This window comes from Plutella xylostella, chromosome Z (genome assembly GCF_932276165.1).
Source record: "Plutella xylostella chromosome Z, ilPluXylo3.1, whole genome shotgun sequence".
In the NCBI taxonomy this organism is placed as follows: Eukaryota; Metazoa; Arthropoda; class Insecta; order Lepidoptera; family Plutellidae; genus Plutella; species Plutella xylostella.
In genome coordinates, this window is record NC_064012.1 from 8,285,022 (window position 1) to 8,305,150 (window position 20,129).

The 20,129-nt window shown below is 38.0% G+C and overlaps 2 protein-coding genes across 5 annotated transcripts in view; both read left to right on the forward strand.

Annotated features, from left to right (window-relative positions):
* Positions 1-13,262, forward strand: part of LOC105388774 (UNC93-like protein) — a 58,778-nt gene extending 45,516 nt beyond the window's left edge. For both annotated transcript variants that reach the window (XM_011559743.3, XM_011559742.3), the window contains exons 3-8: positions 4,420-5,108; positions 5,267-5,489; positions 6,271-6,436; positions 6,922-7,189; positions 7,430-7,626; positions 10,562-13,262. In XM_011559743.3, the coding sequence (XP_011558045.1) occupies positions 4,442-5,108; positions 5,267-5,489; positions 6,271-6,436; positions 6,922-7,189; positions 7,430-7,626; positions 10,562-10,684 (1,644 nt within the window). In that variant the 5' untranslated portion in view covers positions 4,420-4,441 and the 3' untranslated portion in view covers positions 10,685-13,262. The remainder of the gene's footprint in view (positions 1-4,419; positions 5,109-5,266; positions 5,490-6,270; positions 6,437-6,921; positions 7,190-7,429; positions 7,627-10,561) is intronic.
* A 947-nt stretch (positions 13,263-14,209) lies between these two features.
* Positions 14,210-20,129, forward strand: part of LOC105388777 (peptidoglycan recognition protein) — a 52,152-nt gene continuing 46,232 nt past the window's right edge. The window contains exons 1-3 of one of the 3 annotated variants that reach the window (XM_038121926.2): positions 14,210-14,653; positions 15,487-15,657; positions 15,953-16,787. In XM_038121926.2, the coding sequence (XP_037977854.2) occupies positions 14,440-14,653; positions 15,487-15,657; positions 15,953-16,485 (918 nt within the window). In that variant the 5' untranslated portion in view covers positions 14,210-14,439 and the 3' untranslated portion in view covers positions 16,486-16,787. Of the gene's footprint in view, positions 14,654-15,486; positions 15,658-15,952; positions 16,788-20,129 lie in introns of those variants that run through there. The other 2 variants (XM_011559745.3, XM_011559744.3) reach the window with 2 other exon arrangements.

Consider the following 20,129-nt stretch of genomic DNA (forward strand, 5'->3'; position numbering starts at 1 on the left):
CGATACGTATCATAACTTCATCTTTGATGATTATTTATTTTATTCCTTTTAACTTTTTACCAGTGCACTTTTATTTGCCTTCAAAAGGATTTCCCGTGGTCATTCCTGGTAAACGCAGCCTTAGTCACGTGTTCTTCTGTATAATGACTGTATTCTTCAGTAATTTTTCAAACTAAAGTAATATTTGAGTACTGTGTTTACCACCAAGTGCCATATAGTTAACTGAATTGCGAAAACGTGTAACTCTTATATTTAGGTACCATGTATCTGTACATGTGCGATTGTTTAGCCATCCTCTGCCCCCATTGTTGTGTGACCTTGTCTTCAAATTAATACAACATCATACATAGCATCACATACGGAAATCACTATGTGGCTGTAACTGTGTATATGGGAGATTACATTAGCACAGCCTTATTATTACGCCTTTGATTGTTTTGTACAATTACACCACTTGGTTCACGGTGAAGGAAAACATTGTGAAGGAACTTGGTATAATAGGGCTGTAATTGACAAATGCGCGTACTATCGTTTTAAATCTTTCAGGACCTGTCAGATTTAATACACTTGCCTCAATGACGAAGTCGCCATTGACTTGCCTCCTTAGGGCGGATTCGGCCAACGTCGAGTAACTTTTTACTCACGAGTAAAGTACCAGTTACTCGCGAGTAAGCAGATTTTGCATTCTACCAAACCTGAAACCAAGATAACTAGCTTATCCCAAGAATAAAATGTTATACCGCCAAAATTGACCGTGTAACGAGCTTATCCGAGAGTAATTTTGTAATGGCGGCAGCACATCAGCTGATTAGAAAACCGTCATAATGACATATAAACACATCTGTCAAAACATAAACAAAAGTACGTTAAAAGGCAAAGTCTCAGAATAACAACAGCGAATAAAATATTAAAACATAAACAATTTCATACTTTTATAATCCATTCAAACTAAGTTGGCATGTCATTTCTATTGCATACTTTGAAACGCAGCTATTTTTATTTTAGTTGCATTACAGTTTCGTTCCTCGTTCATTCGTTTTAATAAAACATTTTCATTTCATTTTTCATTTCATTCAATTTAATCATGGTATAACTTGGTAGAATGCAAATGTACTTATCCTAGATATTTACTCGCGTATAATTTTAATTCCGGTATAGTTATTCTCGTGTAACGTGATGTTTGGACGAATTCACCCTTATTCATAAAAAAGTTATTGGAAGTACAAATCGTTCTCTGACAGAGAGTGACAAAAAAGTTCAATAACTTTATTCAGATTGAAATCGTGGACGGGGTGGCGGGCGGAGTTACGGAAACCGCACGGGCGTTCTGATGTGAAAACTTTCATATCTCTATGATCTAAAACTTAAGATAGAATTTGTAGATATAAGTAAATTTAATTTCATTAATTATTTGTAAAAAGGTATTAGGATTAAATGTTTGCAAACAATACTATTAAATATCCATCAACATCAATAATAAAGAAATCCGGATTTCAAAATGAAAATAAGCAATATTTTTAATGCCATTTGTTAAATTACATCCGTAATAACACCAAGATCTGGTTTAAATATGTCATTAATAGAAACTACAGATACATTATATAATGTTTTCTCACATAATCCATATTACGCACTTTGTAGATAAGTACTTACAAATGTACGAATAAATAATTTATAAAAAGCTAGGCTAAGTTATAAGCTATAACTTAGCCTAGTTTTCTATGACGTTATAGCTGATAGCGGAAAATATATACTGAGTGTGTCATTCGTCTTTAGACTTGGCCTAGCTTCTTTGCTAAAGGTAGATATAACACATAATATTTTTGGAATAAAACATATCAGTTATATCTATCTCTATTCTATTATTATTAGAAGATTGTATTACAATAGAAAAGAATATCTGTCTCGTTAAATTGTATCTCGCATTTCTGAAGGGTAACAAATAGGTAAATGTAGTAATCTGATAACCACTAAACTACTCATACTCATTCAACAACTCGTACTTAATAAAAATAAAAACTATTGAAACTTTGTAGGGAACGCACGTCAAAATATGGAGATTAGAATATTTTATGGGAATTTCCAAAATTTGTAGAGCTAAAGTTGTTTAGGATGATCCCTTGAGTCACCCCCTTTCGGTGTAAAGATGCAAGACCCATATATTTATGTTTAGTCACATGTCGTTTATGCAAAACAGCGGTGGTTTTATAAAATCAAGATCCATAAATACATAAGACGTAAAGTGTGGGAAGATACGTTATCTTCCGAACAAAGATGTAATTGAAAAGGATATTATTATATTAAGATTGTTCCGTAAAATACTAGTTAGTGTTATCCGCCAGGCAGACATAAAGTTTATCTGTTTTACTTCCTTTGGGATACGGCTATCCTGTATCAATCTACGTCAGAATTATACATAAGCTTACTCTTATAATAAGTTATATTACTTATATACTTTTCTTTGGCCAAGTACCCTACCATAATTTATGTAGGTAATAAAGTACCTATAATTATTTTTCATAAAGTTTTAATTCTAAGCAGGCAATTTAATTTGTAGCGATTACACAGTCATATACGTGGGAAGTGGTTTCAAATGAAGTACATTAAAACATTAAGTACTTGGTTGGAGGATGCCTTCAGTAATCCAGCTATTACGCACACAGGTGTAACAACTATTTAAAAAACTGCAGTCTCATAATTTTAATGACCAATTAACGATGTCCTTTGCCTGATAAAGTAATCGTAGCCCATATTACATGGTGAGAAAAACAGTGTTTTTTCCCGTCCACCTGTGCATCAGGCCAACATTATAGTTTTTTCTATTAAGAGTCTCATAAAGTTATCTGTGTGGTGATAAAATTCATGTTATCATTGCCTAAAACTAAAAAAAGGAGACCAGTCGGCACACTCTAAATGGTCGGAATTATTTTTATCCCATAGGTAACGATAATCCTTAAGTTGTGTAACAGGATATTCTATACACCGCATTTTTTATTCTTTTATACAATATATAATTTAATTTCTGAGAAGGCCATTGCCCAGTGGTGGGACACTATCCAGGCTACATTAAAAAAAATATACCTATTATAATATAAAAGAGACCGTACTTGTGCATTTTGCAATAATGTACGTGGACACCTGATGATTTAACAAAGAAAAATAAGACATGCGATATTAATTTATGGATTCATTGTAGTTTTAGCCACGCATATTTAGACATGTTGGGGTTTCCAATTAGGCCTAATTAGTTAATTAAATGTCACCTCTATTTTTAATGAACCGTCATAATTTAAAATTATGCTTGCAGATATATTATGACCTTTTATGCAATGATTATCTTGTATTTTTAATCAGAAAAAGTAAGGTGTTTTGTACGTATAAATATAAATGTGTAGAAACATACATTGTGAACTAGATATGGTGCAAAAATTATTGTTTCTTAGGTACCTAAGTTTATATTTTTTAGTTTATTTATATGTATAGCTAACTAAGTAGGTAGTGGTTGGATGAAGAAGACCGCAGACAAAGTGTTGTGGAAGTAGAGCTATTTGCGGAGGTACATTATATCAGCTGTCAGATACCAATATTTCAGGTTCTGCCTGGTTTGGGGTCGGATGGCCAATATTGCCATGTTTTAGATGTCAACACATAATATTATTATATTATGCCTATCACATCATACTTTTTTTAAATAGCCTGATTTGTGTCCCACTGCTGGGCAAAGGCCTCCTTATGTCACATCATAAACACAGGTTTTATCGTAACCCGTATTTATTTCCAGGGCGATGAGAGAGTTGTCATAAGACACAATAGCCCATTAGTTGTTGTGTGTTCAGCCGCTGTCGTTTAGCGACACATTTGCGAATCGAATTCTGTCTTCTTGAACATAACCTCGCTTCCGTTGAGCACTGGGGGTCACTCTGGATACTACTATGTTAATCACAACTCTATATCGTTGTATTAAACGTACCGATTGCTTAACAGCTCTTTATGGTTCGTTTTTACATCCCAGAGTATCATTCCTGAAACGACGCATTCTTTCACAGTTTACAAAACAATTGCTTGTTTTACCTGTGATGACTTGAATTTATATACAAGATAATACTTACCTAAAAGACAAATAGTTAGATGAGATGGCCCAACACAGGGATCCATTAAACAAAAAAACATATCTCAGATGTTAAAACATTGAGGCTTGCAGCAAGTTATTACGAGCAAAAAGGAAACATGCAAGAAGGTTCCAGCTCAGGAAAGCTATAGTTATAGAACAGTATATAGAGTACATAATTAGTAGAATATATATAATTAGAATATAAATATAATTATACATTTACGGTACGTAGTATAAAATGAATCACACGTGTCAAACGTGAATCTTAAAGGAAAATGTATTAACATACAGCGTATCTTTATTTCCAGGGCGAGAAAGAGCAACCACGGCATGACTGCTACTCAAGGTGGCGGGCGTGAAGACGACCGTCCCGACAAGGACACCGTGTACTCCGTGAAGACCGGCTACAAGAACGATGCCTACCAACACGACCTGGACCTCAACAGCGACATCGTCAAACCGCCGCCCATAGCCGAGGAGGAAACCTACCCCACAGGCAAAGTCAAACTACCCAGAAACGAAAAATGGAGAATATTAAAAAACGTGGCGGCAGTAAGCTGCGCGTTCATGGTTCAGTTTACGGCGTTCCAGGGCACGGCCAACCTGCAGTCGTCGATCAACGCGCGCGACGGGCTGGGCACCGTGTCGCTCAGCTCCATCTATGCGGCCCTCGTGGTCTCCTGCATCTTCGTGCCCACGTTCCTAATCAAGAGGCTGACGGTGAAGTGGACGCTGTGTCTGTCCATGATGTGCTACGCGCCGTACATCGCGGCGCAGTTCCACCCCGCGTTCTACACGCTGGTGCCGGCCGGCGTGGTGGCGGGGCTGGGTGCCGCGCCCATGTGGGCCTCCAAGGCCACCTACCTCACGCAGGCGGGTAGCGTCTACGCCAAGCTCACGGACCAAGCGGTCGATGGCATCATCGTGCGGTTCTTCGGCTTCTTCTTCCTCGCTTGGCAAACGGCTGAGCTCTGGGGAAATCTTATTTCTAGTTTAGGTGAGTTTGTCGAGTATTTTTTTGGTTTATCTGATCTTGTAGTGTGTTAATTCGTACCTATCACATCATATAAAAGATCACATATCAAACCATCGAATATTTTTAAATTCAAAACACTGCCCCCAAACTCGCTAATAACATTAACTTACCCTCACCAGTATTCTCATCGGGCGTGCATGCCGGCGGCGCTGCCAAGGACAACTCCAGCAGCTCGGTGCCGGCATGTGGCGCCAACTTCTGCATGATCGGCGGCGGCCATCACGACAACCAGAACCTCCACCGGCCCCCGGATGAGGAGATCTACGAGATCAGCGCCATCTATCTGTCGTGCGTGTTTGTGGCTGTGCTTATGGTCGCGCTACTGGTTGACCCGCTGTCTAGGTGAGATAATCTATTTATGTTGCTTATTTATACCTAATATAAGGTGTTTAAAAAATATGCGGCAAAAAGCAATGAAAAAAAAAGATCCCGACGAATCGAGAACCTCCTCCTTGTTTTGAAGTCGGTTAAAAATATAAAAATATTGGCGGGATGAACTTGACAGGTTTTTGTGGGGAGGCTAATGAAGGTGTGGAATAATAATGTTCATAAAAATTACGAAATAAAAAAAAACAAGAACTTTCTGTAATGTAATGAATGTCGGATACCTACTACTAATTTCCCCCTCTACATCATACGTAATCAGAATCAGACTCAGACAGAATTTCCTCTGATTAATAAAATTATCCTGCCGTGAACAGCAGCAATTAGGCACTTAAGTATCTAAGAATAACTAAGAAAATAAATAAACTTCACTCAGGTACAATGTAAGGTACTTTGTAGCAATAATTTTTTTCACATGAAATGTCTGTCAGAGATTGCACAAAGATGTAACCAAGGAATATCGAAATAGTTAGGTATCACAATAACAAAATTGTCTTTATACGTAGGTACTTGGAAGTTTTTCAACAAGTTGAATGAATCCAAAATTTAAATTAGCACCAATTTTCCTTATTAGTATCACAATTCACAATGAGACTGATGACCGGATGTGACGACGATTCGAGAAATCCCCACGAGTTTTTTCTTCGATTTTTTTACCGTCACACTGTTTTTGTTCCAAAACGATGATGGGTTTGTTTGGATTGTTAATATATTGAGTTTTTTTGTTGTACCTACTTAGGTACGGAGAGAAACAAAGACAGACAGATCCATCAAAGGAGCTGTCAGGTATTCAACTGCTCTCGGCCACGGCGTATCAGCTCAAGAAACCGAACCAACAACTCCTAATTCCTATCACACTGTGGATCGGAATGGAGCAAGCCTTCATTGGAGCTGATTACACGCAGGTATATTTCATGCTGGTTGCTGTAGGTATACACATATACATTGACTTTTTTGTCATTATAACTAATGTTATGAAATTGCGAATGCGGAAGGGTACGGTTACTCTACTACTACTAGTCATAGTAACTTCATACTTAATAAGATTTAATGAAGACAATTACCTAGGTAAAAACTGTACTTGAACTACATGGAAACGTAGCAATTATTTTCATAGTTACTAAGAAATAAATGAAGTAACACGGTTTAAGATGATAACTTCCTGAAATCGTTCGCTTTGGTCAATCACTATAAGATTATGAACATGAGCAACTCAACAAATCCAATTCATAAAATTATTCAGAATGACGAGCTGAGAGGCTTTAGACTTACATTACTTACCACTTTTGCAACCTTTTGTGTTTCTAAATAAAACTGTATTCTTTCTGATGCAGACAATTCAACGTTTTTCCATTCCACGGCATCTAAAAAGTCTTTAACACCTTTCCAGGCCTACGTATCTTGCGCGCTCGGCATAAGATCGATCGGGTACGTGATGATCTGCTTCGGCGTGGTGAACGCGCTCTGCTCCCTTCTCTTCGGTTCGGCCATGAAGTACATCGGAAGGTTCCCCATCCTGGTCATGGGGGCGGCCCTGCACTTGGGGCTGATCGTCTGGCTCCTCATCTGGAGGCCCAGCGCTGAGTCGCCGACCACTTTCTTCATCATCTCTGGCCTGTGGGGCGTCGGTGATGCCGTCTGGCAGACGCAGGTTAACGGTGAGTTGCATACAAAAGAGAATGTGGTTTTTTATGTAAAAGAATCTCCTTTAACCTTTAATTCCAAAATATATATGGAAGTTCCATCTGATTTTTCTCAGTACTTATCTAGGTACATTATAGATTAGAAATGCAACGCACATAAGTGTTTGGTTCACGTATCTTGCTCAATAACACCTCCAGCTTCTGATTCAAAACATTGAGTCTTCCAAGTTCACACTTACCATCCCAACTCGGCAGGGTTGTACGGGGTGCTATTCCGTCGCAACAAGGAGGCCGCATTCTCCAACTTCCGCCTGTGGGAGAGCGCCGGGTTTGTGGTGGCGTATGCATACTCCACGCACCTGTGCGCGCGTATGAAGCTCTACGTCATGATGGTGGTGCTGCTCGTCGGCGTCGTCGGATACGTCATCGTCGAGATACTGCACAAGAGAAAGGTGGGTTTGAGTACTGATTTCGCTAGATGGCGCTAGGCGGAGCTTGAGCGTATAGACTTGCTGCGTGTGGTTTGATTACCACGAGCCTCCTCGGGTGACGTGTTACCAGCATCTGCGACTGAAGCTAATCTGACTTCCTGTTCGCGACAATCGAGAGATCGAGTAGATCATTCGTGAACGTTCTGGAACATTCCATCACTTTCCTGAAGTTTCGATAATGTTCTAGAAGGATAAGTATGGATTTAATAGATCTACAATAGTCTGGAAGCTTCTAGAACAATAGCTAGGGAATGTTCCACAACGTCCGCGAACTTTCTAGATGCTAAGTTAGGTACTTATAGTTACTAGATAAGAATGGAATGTTTCTTCCTTCTTAGTAATAATAATAATAAATAGTGTGACCTCGAGCATCTCTGGAACTTTCGGGAAGATCGCTCGCCGGCCTATATAAAGCGAGGTGTCCGGTGCACATTAAGTTCAGTTTAATAGTAACAGTCGAACAGTTCAGTTCTAATAGAAAGCTCGAACAGTGAAATTCTCCAGAGACACTCGAGGTGAATAGTGAAAATTAATACTGGTGTTTTCTTTGAATTCGTACCACCCGGCATTCGTGTTAGTTGTGAGTCGTGTCGAAGGGGCTCACATTTATGGTCCTTCGAGCCGGATAGTTATAGTCGAGCCGGCATTCGTATTAGTTCGTGAAGTGACCTTACATTTATGGTCCTTCGTACATCCGGATTGGAAGAAAAGAAGATGCCTGTAACGAGGTCTCAGAAGTCGTACGCAGTGAAGAGGACTACGGACGTGAAATCTGCCGTCTCCACGAAGAGATCTGTAGATGCAACGGAGTACGCATCGGCATTGGGTGCAACCACAGGAGGTACACCAGGTCCACAACCGCCGTCAGAGCCGACGACGGAGACGCTGTCCCCTCCATTGTTGCCACCCTGCCCTATAGTCGTTGCCGGTGTCACAACTGCCGTTGCCCCCGCCGCCGCAGTCAGCGCTGCAATAGTATTAGATAGTGTCGAGTCAACATCGACAAATCAGGGAAGATCATGTCTTCCATGTTCGTCGCGCTCCACTGCTTCTCGTGCACGGCGAAGAGAATTGGCCCAGGCTCGCTTGGAACTTCTCGAGCGACGAAAAGAGGCGGCCATAGCTAAAACGGAGGCAGCTATGCTTGATGTTGAATTGGCTGCAGCCAAGGTCGCCGCGCTAGAGAAGGACTCGGAAGAGGAGCAAATAGAAGAAGTGTCTACGAGTCTAGATCGTCGAAGAACGGAACTTCACATCCACCAAATTTATCGCGCCACATTGATTCTCGAACATGTCGCAGAGAATTACAAGCCCGCTTGGAACTTCTTGAGCGACAAAAAGAGATGGCTAATGCTGACGCTCTGGTGGCATTAGCTGCAGCTAAAGCTAAAGCTGAGGAAGAAGAATTAAAAGCTAAATTGGCTGAAGCCAAGGTCGCCGCACTAGAAGAAGAGTTTAAACAAGCACCGGTTCGGAGAAGTACACTCGCACGAGCATCGCAAAACGTCGCCATGTGCCAAGTCCCGCCTGATTCTGCGGGAAATGTCGTCGTCAGCCAACCTGTGGTGGAAGCCTTGCCCTGCCTTCTCCCGCCTGAACCTGCGAAAGAAGTCGCAGTTTGCCAGGTGCATGTGCCGCCTGAACCTGCGGAAGACATAATCGCCGGTGAAAACCGGCGGGAGCCACAGCGGAACAAACCGCTGCAGGGAAATAGAGTGGCTCCTGAAAATAGTGTAACATCGACAAGTGAGCCAGTCAGTGCTGAAAGTGAGGGTCCTACACTGCCGCCCCCAGCTGTAGTCGTCGGATCACTCACACCATCCATAGACACGATCAAAGATCGTAGTCTAGAGAATCGTGAGATGAGTGTGAGTGTCATAAAAATGGTTCGTCTCTCCGAAAAAATAGATAGTCCGACAGATAGTGTGTTAGATCGGCATGCGCTGCCGTTACTGGAGGATAAAATTAAGGTATTACCGGCGGGAGAGAACGAACTGCTGCGGAAAGTAGTGTCCAACAGCAAGTGTGACTTGGCAGTTAGAAGACTGGATCTCATAGACAAGAGATTAACGGACAAGTATTGGGCACGATGGATGGAGAAGTATGTGCGAGATTCTCAGCAGCAACGAGACGTCATGAATCCTGCGGGCGCCTACCATGGAGATGACCGAGGAGCTGCCATTCGATGAAGATGTCGCGACCGCGGATAGTTCAGCTACAAGAGCTGCGGCGGGAGTAATGTTCGCGACAATCGAGAGATCGAGTAGATCATTCGTGAACGTTCTGGAACATTCAATCACTTTCCTGAAGTTTCGATAATGTTCTAGAAGGATAAGTATGGATTTAATAGATCTACAATAGTCTGGAAGCTTCTAGAACAATAGCTAGGGAATGTTCCACAACGTCCGCGAACTTTCTAGATGCTAAGTTAGGTACTTATAGTTACTAGATAAGAATGGAATGTTTCTTCCTTCTTAGTAATAATAATAATAAATAGTGTGACCTCGAGCATCTCTGGAACTTTCGGGAAGATCGCTCGCCGGCCTATATAAAGCGAGGTGTCCGGTGCACATTAAGTTCAGTTTAATAGTAACAGTCGAACAGTTCAGTTCTAATAGAAAGCTCGAACAGTGAAATTCTCCAGAGACACTCGAGGTGAATAGTGAAAATTAATACTGGTGTTTTCTTTGAATTCGTACCACCCGGCATTCGTGTTAGTTGTGAGTCGTGTCGAAGGGGCTCACACTTCCCAAATCTATCTACACGGACATAAACTGTAATCTAGCTCTGATTTTAATTTAAGGAACATCCGAATCAATATTAGTCTCATTTAGTATCGGTCACGTGACGGAAAACATAAGCAGAAAATTTAAATATATTTTCCATGAAATTTCAGGCTCGCCGGCTCAAGGCCATCGCGGAGGACCCGGCGATCGCCGCCGAGGCAGCCAAGCAGCCCCCCGAAGAAGACGACGAGAAGGATGAGATCGATGACGAAATCATCATCACGCATCTGTAGAGAGCCCCGCCGCTCGCTCGGCCGCAAACAGCCTGACCTAACAATTCAACTATCATTTGCCATAAATATCCTGTTGGTACAAACACAGAGATCAAACCGTCAAACATAGGTACGGTTACAAATTGAATAAATTTTAGTTAAGATTTGCTTCGAGAATGTTTTCGAAGCGCATGTTAATTAGATGACTTGCAAGTACAAATGTTTAGTGCCTATGGACGGTTGGCTTCCTGCGTGTCTACCGGTATAAGACACCGGGGCATTGTCATACTGCAGTGTCCGGTTCCCGCTGTTGCTAGCTGTTGAAACAAACACCCAACTACGTAGGTATACTATTCGCGTTCGAGTGTATTAAAATCTTATTAATAAAGCTTAAGCTTTAACTATATTCTTCTTCGGTTTATGGATGTTCTTTACCAGTAAGATAATGCCCTTTTGTGTAAACATAATATACTTACGTATTGTTTTATCAATGTTTTATCTTGAAAATGTTCTCATTACAGTATTGCAATCTGATCTTTTTGTGTTACAAATTAAATAAAAAAGAATATAATTTGTACTTATACAAAAAAATATTTTTATTTGATTAACTTAATAGTCGTGATGACAGGTTTTTATTGCGATTACAGCCTTTCAGAATGAGGCATATTTTAAACGTTAACGTTCGGTGATTTCGGAAATCTCAATTATGTATAATTTTACAAAACAATTCTAATCGATATCGTAGTTACTTTTGTATAGTATTTTTTGTAGTAAAGTGAAAAATCTATATTTGAGTACCGAGTATTTTATGCTATCGCCGGGTTATATTAATGTTATTGTCTTTTGATAACTTTTCAGATACCTAACAGCCTAAAACTAAATTTATTTATTATGATACTTGATTTTTAGTAAAACTTCTCAGGGGCCTAATTATACCCGAATATCTGTGAAGTGAATAATGCGTACTTATTTGTTTATTTATGTAGTCAGTAAGATATTGAATCGTGCATGCTTCTCTGCATACCCAATCAAGGGTCATAGGTGTCAGTATTTATGGTATGGAAACCTATTAAATTAATGAATAACATGTCTAAACCCCACTTATTCTCGTAGTATTGGAGAGTATATTACCAGTAGGCAAAGGCAACCATGAAGCATAATTAAATTAGTAACTCCATTCAGATGAATTAATTGTCTACAAAGGTATAATTTTCTATGATTTTATATAAGTACATGTACCTATGTATTTTGTAGTTACTGTTCACATTCTTATTAAATTGAATTATCTATGAAGCAGGGTCACATGTATAAAATATTTTATCTATTATACTTCTCTGCTTTTGGTCAATCTAGCCCACATACCATATGACCAAGACTACGCACAAGCAAACTTCAGTATGAATACCAAATTGCTTAAAGATAGCTGGGCACGGTAGTTTTCTTTTCATGGTCTATTTTGTAATGATTTCTTAATACCTACCATCGCTACCAGACCAACAGCCCAGCTTAGGTACTAATTCGAGCTATACCTAACGCTACCTTTAGTTCTCTGTCACATGACCTCGTTGTGGATGGGATCTTTCATAGCTTTTTCCATAGCTCGCTGAGTGACTTTCAGTTTGTGAACCATTCCCACTGTAAGTGTCCACGTTTCAGCCCCGTAGAATATAGGTGCCTATGTGAATGCATATCCCTTCACAAGCGCTGTCTAGGTTATATGGTCTGTGATCTAGCACTAGAATTATTAAATTAATTTTAATGTCGTCATAATTTTATATCTCAATACAAAGATTTAATCAGTAGTTCCACCATTGTGATACGACTTTTGAAATGTAGATAATTTGTAAAAGAGGAAATTTACTCGTGATTGATTTGCACACTGACATCTGAGTACCAAATGTACTAATTTTTATTTAAGTAGATCAAAATAAATTATATATAATATCACTTTAATTATTCCATTTCGATTTAAGATACGTATTTTTAATTATTAATTCACTCTGTTCATGGAGCCATCATCAATCAGTAATTTGCTATTTGTTAACTATGTTTTCTGATACTTATTTTGAGCAGGGTGGATTGGGTGTTTTAGGTCTTTTAGATGAATATATAATTTCATTTCTTTTTCAATATCTGATACTTTTACTGTACATCCGAACGCCGTAGAATCTCAAGGTCTGCCCAAGCTAAGTGATATCTTAGGTTTGGTGAAACTGTGTCATAAATTTTTAATTGTAATATTGCGTAAAGGTGCATTAGTGTACGTGCCTTTACGATTGTAATACTTTGACAAGGTACTTAGTACTAATTGGTAATACAAATAGAACTACGTGATAATAATCATTAAAAATGTTTAATTACTAGAATTTATTTTATTACGAGTTTAGTGTTGATTTTAAGTGATGAATATATTTAGAATTATAAATAGGTAAATAAAATTGTTCTATTTTTAGACATAACACATTATTTCTATCAATAAATTTATGTAATATTATAAATAATTAAATTAAGCCTTTATCACTTAATTGAAATAAATTTTAAAACTGTTTTGTCTTTGAATGTTTATATTTCGAGGATTAAATAAAGTGATCTGATTCAATTGTTGAATTTAATTTTAGAATTAATATTTTATGGCATCCTAGTTTTAATTTTATGAGTATCACACAAAAAGATACATAATCAAATTCATATCATTATATTCAAGGTGTCCCACGGCAAACTTTCTTACCTATCTTTTCATCTCCAGTATTGAACTCGTATCAACCATATGCCACTTACCATTTGGCACGCTGTAGGACAAACAGAACATATTTATATGGGCACCTGAGTTGGAAAAACTTTAAGTATAAACAATATGTAATGTCCAAAACGTGACAAACCTCCAACGTATGATACGAGTATAGGTATTATGGACTTTGTTTACTACTTGTATACTACACGTTCACGATGAATTTTAGTAGCAATAAAATAACAGAAAGTACCTAGGTACCAACTGACCTGCCTATTCCGTGTTCATCCGTTAGGTACCCAGGGCGACTACGATACTAACCATAGACTTCTGGTACTAAATAGACTAATAGTACTAACATATATGTACTACAACAGTTATACGAACAAGGGTCCTTTGTGAGTTCTTAGTTGTCATGACTATGTACGAGTACGAATAAAAATGTCCATGGATAGGTAAATATATTATTTTGATTTAATTCATTCGTGACGAATAAAATTTGAAAGTACATTTATTCCTTCTTATAGGTCTGTGCTTCGTATTGATACGTTCAACTTTTTTATCAAGTGGACCGGATGCATAGAAAATAATTATGATGTAGGTATCATTAAATTATGTGAGTATTAAGTATATAAGATTTGATTAGTTACTCTAGTTCATTGATAACAAATTAGGTGAGTTACGAGTAGTTCCTATCGGTGAATTCTCAAAATTCATGCGGACTTTCTGGGGCCGTAACCTAGATTTAGACTGAAGTAGGTATCTGTCTAGATTATCAGGAATCGTTCGGACAACGACATTAGCAATAATTGTTATGTGGCTATGTTCATATCAGTCAATTACTGTCAAAAGACGACGCTAGTCGCGCGCGCGCGCCGATCGACGTGGAAATCCCACATTTACCATTGTGTCACTCGAGTCAAGTTAACAACATAGTAAACTAAAAAACATCTGATACCTTAGCATGTAAATACTTTCCACTGGCCTTAGTATAAGGTACCTACTTATCTTGTTGTAGTTTGGTGTTCACATAGAGTCAGTGTTTGCGATGCCAGATTCTGAAAACAAAGGAGACTTTAACTTGGTGCAATCAAACAATGCTGTGGACAGGGCTGACTGTGCTCCTGCAGTGTTTCCTGCCGAAGTGTTCAGCCAATGCCCTCGCGTGGAGCAGCTCACGGTGACCAAGTCCTCGAGAGTGCAAGTGGGACCCAAGTTCATCTCAGTAACGCAACACATCACTAACAATGAAGTTGTTAAAGGTTAGTTACAGGCGACTACATGTATACCTGTGTATCGACTTGCTCGATGCCCGTCGCGTTATTTTAGTATTCTTGATCTGATAACTCCGGCCGGTTTATCTACTTTGTTTACATTAGAATTCTTAGTACCTAAAGTATCTACTTATTTGATGTTGCAATGAACACTGTTATTTTCTGTTTCTTGAGAAGTTTTCATATACATATTTCTTATATTTACTTGCGATTGCGAGCTGGCGTATAAAACTTACTTAATATCAATATGTACCAGTGCATCGTCTACATCATCCTAGAATAGTATTATTTATGTTAAGTAAGTATAGGTATAATTGACTAACAGCAAATAATTGTTTAAAGCTGAAGCGACGGCAGAATCTGTCTGATTATCATCAGCACGAAATCTGAAACTTTTGTTTTTATGTAGATTATTTTGCCATAACCATGCTAATGGAATAACTATCATTTGTTTCTACATGGCAACATACAAGAACGCTCGTATGTCTTTTATGTAACTACAAGTATGATTTATAGATCAATATGTACCTATTCAAATTCTTCTACAGGTATAAAATGCTTAACATTTTCTTGCAAATACTTTGCGATGCGTTACTCTTGCGGTATTTGTTCGACGATGGTGAAGAATTCATGGAAAATATTTTAAAGGGTTTGCGGCTATTGTGAAGTACAACAAAAAATATACACGTTTAACATTATGTCAATCAAACCTAGTTAATACAGCGTTAAACCCGATAAAACAGACCATTGCCGCGGTAACACCACTCGTCCACTCGAGTCCGCGTTTTTCTATCTACCACAGAAGTGTATAGTGAGTGCAGTGTTTGGTGTTGCAGGCCGTATTCTCGGCCTGGACCTGGAGTCGTCGCGGGCGCCTCGCCGGTGCCGCGCCAGCGTGGCCGTGTTCACCTGCTGGACCCTCCTGGTCGCCTGCTGTCTCAGCGGCCTGTTGATGTACTTCATCACGCCGAGCATCAAACGCCTTGATATTGGTAAATACCGTGACTAATGCCGAATCCACATCAGACGATCCATGCGATGCGATAGCGCGGCATGGAGCGTGTATCCACAAAATCTTCATGCCGATCGAATCATGTGCATCGTCTGTGGGATCGCTTGCTGCCGCTACACGGGTTCGTTACCGTCGTAGATAAACGTCACATTATCGCAATGCACCATAAATCTTAACGTTGTTTATCAACGTCGATAACAAACCCGTGTAAAATCCGCTGGTATGATATAATTTTATCTTAACACATCCGAAATTTTCACGAGTATTTGTTTTAGGTTTGAATGTCTTCTGGTACCTTCGGCGAGGAGACTGGCAGGCGATGCAGCCGTACACGATGACCCACTTGAACATTCCTGTGCGACTGGTCGTGTTCGGCCACTCCGCCGAGACCAAGTGCACGTACAAGCGCCAGTGCATCGAACACGTGTTGAACATACAGCAACAACATCTAAGAAGAGACTTTCTAGACATAGGACCCAACTTCCTGGTTGGGGGGTCAGGACTCGTGTTTGAAGGCCGAGGAGCCAATATTGTTGGTGCCATGGTCGGATGTTGCAACAGCAGGATTATCAGTATAATGTTCATAGGAGATTATAATATTGATGAGCTGGATGAACAGCAAATTGAAAATGTTAAAACTCTATTGGATACTTTAACGAAAGTAGGGGTTTTGGTTCAGGATTACGAAATAATGGGTATGTGCCAACTTCAGGGTCAGACATCACCGCCTGGTCCCAATATAATGAAAATGATGCACAGATTCCCCCACTGGAACCCTATGAATGCATCAGGTTGTATAGCATCTTGAAACCTTCACGGATAAAATAAAACTATGTGATTGTAAAGTAATTGCTACATTATTGTTGAGCTATCTCAATTATTATATGAATGAAAAGAAAGACAAATAGAAGAATAGAACTAGGTGCAGTCATCTAAAGACCACCCTAAACATAAATAGAATATTGGAAAGAGTTATAAAGAGTAAAATATTCGATTCAAATTGTCTCGATTGATTCTAAGTATTACATATACTTACATTAAAATAGACATGGGCATTGACTTATTATAATACTGACATGGGATATTTTTACTACATAATATTATGTAGGTACTTACGAGTACCAAGTTACAGTCTGTTACTGATTAAAAAAAATACTCTCATTGTATTTTGACTAAATGTTGTTGTTAATTTATATTGTCGCCTATACAACACAAACTTAGAAGTAGTATATGGGTAATATATTATGTATTAAAAAACATACTTTACCTATAATAATATGACATTAACGTGCGATAAAGGTTTTATACTATAGTAGACTTAGTGAACATTGTATTATCGTACATATCATGTAGACTTCTTTGATTATATTAGACTTATTATTTTGAAGCTACCCCAAACAGACTTATCACCTAACATCTGAATATTTGTTAGTTTTAAACTTTAGGCACCACTTTAAACTGCACATAGTCAAAAACATGGTGATAAACCCACCAAACAACAGAAATAGTAGAAGAAAAGGTAAGAATTCTATCAGTTGTACTCCTGAGAACTTCAAGAGCAGAAGTATGGAATGCTGCGCTGTGATTGGCATAATTGTTGTTGAGTAGGTTTTAATTTCAGTCTAAGTTAAATTTACCCAAGTGAGAAACGGGCCAAAGAGCCAGTATGACAAAGAATGAATGAAATAATCAGCAATAGTTGTGCTGGTCTTGGTCTTGGATTTTAAGATGCAATTAAAGATTTAATTCGAAGAAGCATGTGATAGTAGTTCATATTATTAAACGATACTGTCTGTAACCAGTGTTTCATTTTGAATTGAATTTCATACACTATTTCCAGGAATTCCTAAGTGCAGCTGTAGACGAGTAATGAATAATTTATATTATTTTGAAGAGAAAATGAAGCCTCTAATAGAATTATGCTAACAGAGATACCTGCATAATTATAAGCCAATGAATCACATAAAAATATATTTCTTTATAATGATTATAATAATGTTGGCTCGAAGTTTGTTATTCACACACACACCTAACAATGGCACATCGATCGGTAAGACCTTGGCATGATTTTCCTCATATTGAATGCGAACTAATAAAAAACCAGTGTGTAAGTAGTGTAAGTTTCACCGCAATCCGAACAATCAAAACTAACCATTGTTATCAATATGTTAAATAATATTAGAAAATAATAACTATTATATGTAGTTTCACGGGCGAAGGGTCCATACAACGTGATTCCCATCGGCTTCCCATTTGGATTGACTGATTTGCCGTGTACCTATCTATTCAGATGACCATTTCTCTAGGCGACATAATACATATAAAAAGCCAATAAGAAATATAAAATCACTGATGTTGAATTAATTTAAATAAGAATAATAATTTTCTACCGATGTAGGTATAGGTAATAGTAGTAAATTATTGGGCATTCTACTCCACCGAAATCAGCCAGGCCTCACTCCGTTCGGGGCTCCCTGCGGTCGCCCTCCGCCTGGCTGATTTCGTTGAGTAGAATGCCCAATAATTTATTTTTTGTGTTTGGTGTTCCTAAAACAAACTTCATTAGATAAATAGTGATGATGGGTTACGCTTTCAACATTATACCATAAGAAACGCTACTGTTAACACTTTGTGCAAAATGAAATTTGTTAAACAATCTAGTACATTACATCTTACAAAAATCGATTTCGGTTCTGACAAATTACCACTTCGTCATGGTAAACTTCTGCCTACGACTATTCGTTGTTTAGTTTGTGGACCATCAAACTGTGGAAAGACAAATGTAGTTGTTGGCCTGATTTTACATCCTAACGGATTAAATTTTCATAATATTTATGTTTACTCAAAAACGTTGCATCAACCAAAGTACCTATTTTTAGAAAAAGTATTAAGTCTGGTCCCTGGTGTAAGCTACTTTAAATACCGTGATAACGAAGAAGTTTTAAGTCCTGATAATGCTTCGCCAAATTCAGTTATAATTTTTGATGATGTTGCGTGTGAAAATCAAAATAATATTCGTGATTACTTTGCTATGGGCAGGCACAAAAATATAGATTGTTTTTATTTGAACCAAACGTATAGCAAAATTCCAAAACAGCTGATTCGTGATAATGCTAATATGCTCATCGTATTTAAACAAGATGACATCAATTTACGTCACGTGTATGATGAACACGTAAACAGTGATATGACATGGCTCCAATTCCGCGAAATGTGTTCACAAATTTGGAAAGACACATATAACTATTTAGTTATAAACAAAGACTGTCATAAAAACAATGGATGCTATAGAATGAAATTTGACACTTTCGTTCGTTTCGACAATTGATATAAATAAATTAAGCCTTTCACATATAAACATTTTAATATATTCTTTTAGTGTGAGAAGTTGTGAAATTTGTTAAAATGAGTGAAAAATCTATAAAACAGCAAATAATTAAATCTGCTGAAGCCGTTAAACAGAAGGTCAAGAATATGAAAAATAATAAACTTGATTCTGAATTAGCATTAGAAACAATGTTTAAACCAGTGACGGATCCACTTAAGCTACTGTCTAGTACTCATATTGGCGGTGCTGGAGAAAATGAAGAAGCTAACTCGGAATATTTTAATAGCGGAAAAGTCAATTTAGATCAGGAATTGACTCCTACGCGAAAAAGAAAATTATCTGACCCGAGTGTATCTCCAATTAACACATCCCAAGAGGCATGGAATGAAATTGATGATGGTACTCAAAGTGAATTGGAATTTCCACAAAATTCGAAAGATGATATATTTTTCGAAACGCTTTCCGATGCTCGTTCAACTCCGAATAAAAATTCTGTATCTTCATGGTCATTATCATCAGAAATCTTTAAAGATGTGCCCTTTGGAATTAGATTAGTAAAAGGTAAGCCAATGGTGGGAACGTCACTTGTTTCAGATTTTGATAATAAAATCAAAATTGCGGGTCATGTGTACGAAAAAACATCTGGACTTGTTGAATTACTGTACAAAAAAGAGCCCGATTTAAGCATAGTTACTGAAAATGATAAACAAAACTACAAGTCTATATTAATAAACACAAATGCTCACCGGCGTGGGTTTGAGCCCGATCAACAAATAATGAGCAGCAGGGGTTTTAAGTACTTACATATTATAAAACCGTTATTCTCTCAATATAAAACAGTAAGTTCTGTTAAGACTACTAAAGGAAAAGGATTACCATTGTTAAAAAAAGTTAATCCAAAAATTGACTATGTTTATTGGGACGATCCAAATGAATTAGTTGAGAGATTGAAATTATTAATAGCTTCGAAAGATGCTGGTAACACTGGATTGGACAATGAAATCATTTCTATCTTAGAAGAACTAAAAGAATGTGGAGCATTAAATTGAATAAATACAAATGTAAACTATATATTTTTTTATTTCATCCCTAACCTTCGTTTGATTGCAATATGAATATTGATA